The sequence below is a fragment of the Arachis hypogaea genome, chromosome 17 (assembly GCF_003086295.3).
Source record: "Arachis hypogaea cultivar Tifrunner chromosome 17, arahy.Tifrunner.gnm2.J5K5, whole genome shotgun sequence".
Taxonomy (NCBI): Eukaryota; Viridiplantae; Streptophyta; class Magnoliopsida; order Fabales; family Fabaceae; genus Arachis; species Arachis hypogaea.
In genome coordinates, this window is record NC_092052.1 from 8,316,621 (window position 1) to 8,324,193 (window position 7,573).

A 7,573-nucleotide genomic window follows, 5' to 3' on the forward strand; every position below is an offset into this window, starting at 1 on the left:
GTAGAGACGTAGACTGGGAAAAAAGTAATTAGAAAACATCTTTTGGTAACTAAATTTTTTAAAGTACCAAGTTAAAATACTGAAGTAGGAATTCAAGATATGTCACATTAGTAACTTGTTACAATGTTACATCATCATTTAAGAATACGTTATGTCGTTATCTGTAAAGAATAAAATATTTTAAATTTTATTATATGAAATAAACTAGAAAAGGTTATAAAAACTATACCAGCTAAAAAATTTAGATATAGAAGTAGTACAAGTGATATATTTTAATATAGTAATTTTTGGTATTTTTTAAAATGGTAAGAAGTATAGAAATTAGACGGTTCGATTTGTATATCTCAATTTTTTTTTAAAATTTTTTTAATATAAATTAGACGGTCCGATTTATATACCTCTCATAAATTAGACGGTCTGATTTCTATACCTATACAAATCGGACGGTCCGATTTCTGTACTTCTAACGAATCGGACAGTGTGAGATCTACTTCTCTAATTAAACGATTCTACATTTGAAAATAACACTCCAACGATCCATATTTTAAAAAATACCATTACCATTTCAATATTAAAAATAAAACTATAAATAAAAAAAGAATTATTTTAAATAATAAAAAAATGTAAATCCTACATTAAAATATTATTTAATTTTTATTAATTTCAAATTTTTATAATTAGCCGTTTAGTATAATAAATCATAAATAAAAATTATCTAATTAAATGTTTTAAAAATATGCTAAAAATATAATAAATAAAAATATTTAAATGTTTATGTATTCAATAAAATATAAAAATTTATCTTACTGAAAAATTATCATTAAATATTTGTTAATACTTTTAAAATATATCATTTTTGAATAGATATTGATAAGAAATAAATAAATAAATAAAATGAGCATCGAATTCACTGATAATAAGCCAAAAAATATTTATTTATGCGGTTGAGTGGGTTCCACTCTTTCCCCCTCCCTCCATGAATTTACCAGTGCTCTTAGCTTGCGGCACCATCTATATATATGGGAAGTGTTGAGGACACTATGCATTCATCGTTTTTCTCAAGTAGTGTCACTAAACAAAAATGAGGGTTAAACCTATTCTTCTGTGTTTCCTTTTAGGGGTGGTTCTCATCTCTTCTGCGGTGGCTCATGAGCCATCCAAAGAGGATGAGTTACAAGGTATCAATTGTTTCCTCTCCCAAAGAAAAGCTTCCTATAAATGGCATGCATGATTGCGCTTTTTACATATATAGAATACGTTATATACATGCAATGTAAAGAATTCTTTCTAATTTAGTACAAAAATTAAACCAAATTTTATTTAACGCATGTCATTGAAATTATGTTGAAGTTGCATGGCTCTTGTATGTTAATGTTGTTTTTATGATACAGTACAAGAAAATGGAGTTCAAAAAAGAAGCGTTGAGGATAATGGTAAGCGAAAAAACTGTTATTGATCTTCTAGCGAGGCAATTGTTCTAGTTTCAACTGGACTCCGTGAAAATAGATCAAGTATCATTTAATTTAATTATTTGATTCATTGATTGTGCAGCCTTGATGCATGAAGAACATTATGGAGGAGGTGACAGTGGAGGAGGAGGTGGTCATGGAGGAGGAGGTGGTCACGGAGGAGGAGGTGGTGGGCATGGAGGTGGCGGCGGCCATGGAGGTGGAGGTGGTGGCTACGGAGGTGGGGGAGGGAAAGGTGGCGGCGGGGGCGGTGGTAAAGGCGGCGGAGGCGGAGAAAGCAGCGGTGGCGGCGACGGGGGAGGAAGCAGCGGCGGTGGTGGTTACGGAGGTGGAGGTGGGAAGGGGGGTGGAGGCGGAGGCGGTAAAGGCGGCGGAGGCGGAGGAAGCGGTGGTGGTGGGAAGGGTGGCGGCGGCGGTGGCGGTAAAGGCGGCGGCGGTGGAGGAAGCAGCGGTGGAGGCGGTGGATATGGTGGTGGAGGAAGTGGCGGGAAAGGTGGCGGCGGCGGTAAAGGCGGCGGAGGCGGAGGAAGCGGAGGTGGAGGTGGGAAGGGTGGTGGCGGCGGGAAAGGCGGCGGTGGAGGCAGCAGCGGTGGAGGCGGTGGATACGGTGGGGGAGGAAGTGGTGGGAAAGGTGGCGGCGGCGGCGGTAAAGGCGGCGGCGGTGGAGGAAGCAGCGGGGGAGGCGGTGGATATGGGGGTGGAGGAAGTGGCGGAAAAGGAGGTGGTGGTGGCGGCGGTGGCGGAAGTAGCGGCGGTGGCGGCAAAGGAGGAGGAGGAAGCGGCGGCGGCGGTAAAGGCGGTGGTGGAAGCAGCGGTGGCGGCGGCGGATATGGAGGTGGTGGCGGCGGACATGGAGGTGGTGGCGGTGGACATGGAGGTGGCGGTGGAGGAAGCAGTGGTGGCGGTGGTGGACACGGTGGTGGAGGAAGTAGTGGAGGTTACGGAGGTGGCGGCAAAGGAGGTGGTGGGGGTGGCGGAAGTAGCGGCGGGGGCGGCAAAGGAGGCGGAGGAGGTTATGGTGGTGGTGGTGGCAAAGGAGGTGGTGGTGGGGGCGGCCATGGAGGTGGCGGAGGTGGCGGACATGGAGGCGGAGGAGGATACGGTGGTGGTGGAGGAAATAGCATCGGCCGCAAAGAAGGTTTTGGAATTTGGAACCAAGGAAACTGAGATGAAGCACGATATTGCGCTAAAATCGAGGCTACAAATAATAAGTTCTTTGTCATACTTTAATATGTAACTTACAATAAAGTAATGTTATTAAACAAATGTGCTCGAGTTCATTGTCCTAATGTTATCTATGTTTATGGTAATCCTCAAGTGAAAAGTCGATCCAAATTCCGGAGCAACATCATAATCTTGTATGTTTTTTCATTATGATTGTAGTTTTTATTTTTTAATGATAGCTAAAGTTTTTAATTTAACTTAATTCTATTGTTTTGCTTGTGGTGTTGTATTGTTGGCTGAATAATGAATGTTATTATTTTCCTTGAAACATGTAGTTGCGTTGTTTTTTCACTACTAGTTGCCATTAAGGATGAATGGATGATTTATAATAGGACTAGTCTAATTTAAAAAATTATTATTTAGTTGTTAATAATCAGTCAAATTTTTTTCCTTCTATATTTCCTTTTTCATCCATCCCTTTTTCCTTTTTCTTTTCTTATTTTTAGTAGTAGCTGCACTATTCTCCTTCTCCACTAAATTCTCAATTTTGTTAACTTTCTCGAATATATAGGTTCGCGCTCTCAAATAGATGCAAATGAGAAGAATAAGAAGATGAAAAAATCGAAGAACATATTCAATGAAAACAAAATACAGTTGAAAACACAAAAACTAAAGAAAATAATAAATCATTATTCAGATATTAGTCATCACTATGTCTATGTGCATCATATTCATTTGAGAAGGTATTTTGGATTTTTGGATGTTCTAAATAACAAAGTCTGAATGTGTCAAATAGAAGATTTTGAATGTTGCTTTTGTTGTTCTATTTAGAAATTAGAACGTCCAAAGTTTCATATTTTTTCTAACAAATTAGAAAGTTTTACTAATTTATTTTTCAGTTAATTTAACCAACTTCATCACAAAAAATATTTAAAACTAAAATAAAAATTAAAATTATTGAAAAATAATATTTAAAATATAATAAAAACAAATATTTAAAATAAAAAAATAAAATAAGAAACTGAATTTCAAAAGACGATTTCACAATGTAACGTGACAAGCCATAAAAAATTAATTAAAATTTACAAAGTTAAATAAAAAGAGATATATGTAATGGTGTGAGATGATATTTAATGGTGTAAAATTATTTATTTTTATTTTAATGATTAAGTATTGGTCAAATTTTAATAAAATTGCTGGTTCTTAGATTTTCTCCTAATTCATATATATGCCCATATATTTAAATCAATTAAATTACTGTAATTTATATTTTTAAATGTATATAAAAAATGAACTATTTGATCAAATTTTGAATACTCGTTTTTTATTAGTTTTTGCACAAATAACTTATATGATTCTATACAAAATTATTGATGATGCAAATTTGTCAATTTTTATATTGATTTAGGACTTTTATGTCCTTCTCACCTTTTGTTTTCTTTATTTATAACACATGTATAAATAGAATACTGCTAGGGAGCCAATGGAATATTTGTACATTGTATATAATAGACTATATGAGTTACAAAATGAACATCACTTATAATATCCAGAATAACCATCTGGGTACTATGCATAATAAACATTTCATATCATAAAATTACTCATCCCAAAAGCTTAAGCTGATAAAAAAATATAACACTAATGATTATATCTCTAATACTCCCTAAACTTCTATTATACACATTATACAAATATTTCATTGACTCCCTGTACTTTCCCGTATAAATTATATAGTAAATATATAAGTACAATTGAATTTGGTCCAATTAATAGAAATAGACAATAATGAGTACAGGAGTATAATTATATTTGGACTAATTAATAAAAATAGGCTTAAATATAGGTTAAGTATTATAAATAGAAATAAAAAAATAATAGTTGTAAGGACATTTTTTTAAATAATACTCTGCTATTATTTTTTATCACTATTTATAAATTTTAAGTTGTATTTAGGTTTATTTTTATTAATGGACACAGATCTATTTGTACTCTTATACTCATTATAGCTTCAATTCATAATTTTTTTTTATTGGTTTCAATTGAGTCGACTAAATTAATATACAACTCTCAAACAATGACACAATGAAAAAATAGTTGGTCACCTAAAAAGTTACGTAAGAATTTGAATCTAGATAAAATTAAAAAGAAAGTAGTATATGTGAGTGAATGTGTTGTGTTAACCAAAAATTAAAAAGATACGTCAATTTAGTTTTTTTTTTTATCTTACATTATGTTATGATATGATACATGATACAATCATTTTATATATTTTTAATGTTGACATTTTATTACATTAATACCTTAATTGATATTAATAAGGTTGACCGATTGAAAAAAAAAACTGTTACATGAACATTATATCTATCACCAACTTAATTCTTATAAATAATTTGGTTATTTTTCATACATTTCTACATTTTACTACATCCCTTATAATCTTGTCAAGAGAGAAAATAAATAGGTAGGATGAAATTTTTTTTCTTGTATTTAATTTGCTATCTTTTACTGATCTAGAAAATCAGTTAAAATATTGGTGAGTTTCACTTATTTTGTATCAGAGAGTGGATAATGTGTGCGAAGGAGTGTATTTTGTAGACAAAAAAAAATTTATAATTCAGCAATTGTAAACTCGCTTGCCTAATTATTTTACAGGCGTGTTAGTTTATCATTTTAGTACCCATAGAATATATGATGCAACTAGTTTGCATGTTTTTAAAGTTGGCATGTTCTCAAAGTTCACCTACCAGTTGCCATTGTTTCTTAAACTTATTTATCTAAGTATTTTACATGTGTCTTAATTTATCACTTTAATGGCTTAATCGATATTGATAAGGTTGATTGACCGAAAAAAATCTTCATATAAATGCTATATCTATCACTAACTTGATCCTTATAAATAGTTGTAGTTACTCTCTATACATTTCACAAAAACATCACCACATCCTTTGTAATATCATTAACGAGGAAGATGAGTAGGATGAAGCCCTTTTTCTTTTTTTTTTTGCTTAATCTCTACTGTAGCAATTGATCAGCCATCCAAGAATAATATCAAAAAATAAAGTATACATATAAAGTCACTAATAGAGATATTAGTACATTAAGTATAGATAATAACAAACAGTTAAAGATGGATGAGTTTCACTTATTTAGTTGGTATCAGAGTGTGTGAATGGATGTGTTTGTAGACAAATATCTTTCTCTGATATAATATATGATGCAATCAGTTCGCATGTTCTCAAGATTCACTTGACATTATTTCTTAATTTTTTTTATCCAAGTGTTTCACATTCATGCGTCTTAGTTTATCACTCTAATACCCATAGAATATATATGATGCAATTAGTTTGCATGTTTTCAAGGTTGGCATGTTCTCAAGGTTCACTTGCCAGTTGCCATTGTTTCGTAAGTTTGTTTACCTAAGTCTTTCACACGCGTCTTAATTTATCACTTCAATGCCTTAATCGATATTGATAAAGTTGACCGACTGAAAAAATATTTATATGAATACTATATCTATCACCAACTTGATCCCTATAAATAGTTGTAGTTACTTTGTATACATTTCACAAAAATTTTACCACATCTCTTATAATATCATCAATGGCAAAGATGAGTAGGATGAAGCTCTTTTTCTTTTTATGTTTAATTTGTTCTTTTCTACTGATCTCTGCTATAGCAATTAATCAATCATCCAATAATGATATCAAAAAACAAGGTATGCATGTAAAGTTACTAATAGAAATATTAGTACATTAAATATAGATAATAAGAAACAGTTAATTATGGATGAGTTTCACTTGTTTAGTTGGTATCAAGGTGTGTGTGAATAGATGTGTTTGTAGACAAATATCTCTCTGATATGATATATGATACAATAAGTCATGTTTTCAAGATTCACTTGCTATTATTTTTTAATTTTATTTTATTTAAGTGTTTCATATGCATGCGTCTTAATTTATCATTTTAATGCTGATATAACATATGATGCCTTAATTGATATTGGTAAAGTTAATTGACCGAAAAAAATCGTCTTATGAATACTATATGTATTACCAATTTGGATCCTTATAAATAGTTATGGTTAATCTGCATACATTTTATACACTTCACTATATTTCCTATAATCTCATCAATGGCGAAGATGAATAGGATGAAGTCCTTTTTTGTGTGCTTAATTTGCTCTTTTTTGTTGATTATCCAAAAATGATAATGAGAAATAAAGTATACATATAAAGCAACTAATAGAGATATTAGTACATTGAGTATAGAGAATAAAAAATCAGTAAATGTGTTCTTCTATTATCATCACAACGGTAAAGATTTGGGACTTTTATGCTGGTGTCAAGCTCGCCACCAAACCTAAGTATCTTAGAGTTGGTGATAGAATTATATTAGAAATGTACTCTTCTACTGCTTTTGAAGGAAACAATCCGATAGACATGGTAGCCCCATCCTCGTCAGGTCAATCAAAGAACTTTTAGTAAAATTGAACGAAATTGAGGTTAGACACATCTTCAAAAAGACCAATTTTTATGCTGATACACTTACATGTAAAGTTATTAATAGAGATATGAGTACATTAAGTATAGATAATAAGAAACAGTTAAATATGGATGAGTTTCACTTGTTTGGTTAGTATCAGGGTGTGTAAATGGATGTGTTTGTAGATAAATATTTCTCTCTGATATGATATATAATGCAATTAGTCATGTTCTAAAGATTCACTTACTATTATTTTTTTAATTTATTTTATCTAAGTGTTTCACATGCATGTGTCTTAGTTTATCACTTTAATACTGATATAATATATGATGCCTTAACTGATATTGGTAAAGTTAATTGACCGAAAAAAATCGTCTCATGAGTACTACATGTATCACCAATTTGGATCCTTGTAAATAGTTATGATTAATCTGCATACCTTTTATACACTTCAC

At 32.2% G+C, this 7,573-nt stretch overlaps 1 protein-coding gene across 1 annotated transcript; it reads left to right on the top strand.

Moving 5' to 3' along the window:
* Positions 1 to 988: 988 nt before the first annotated feature.
* Positions 989 to 2,961, top strand: LOC112766049 (uncharacterized). The gene is made up of 3 exons (XM_025811902.3): positions 989 to 1,178; positions 1,392 to 1,433; positions 1,552 to 2,961. Exons 1-3 carry the CDS (start codon positions 1,082 to 1,084, stop codon positions 2,634 to 2,636), a joined length of 1,224 nt encoding a protein of 407 aa, XP_025667687.1. The 5' UTR covers positions 989 to 1,081; the 3' UTR covers positions 2,637 to 2,961.
* The last annotated feature ends 4,612 nt before the right edge of the window (positions 2,962 to 7,573 follow it).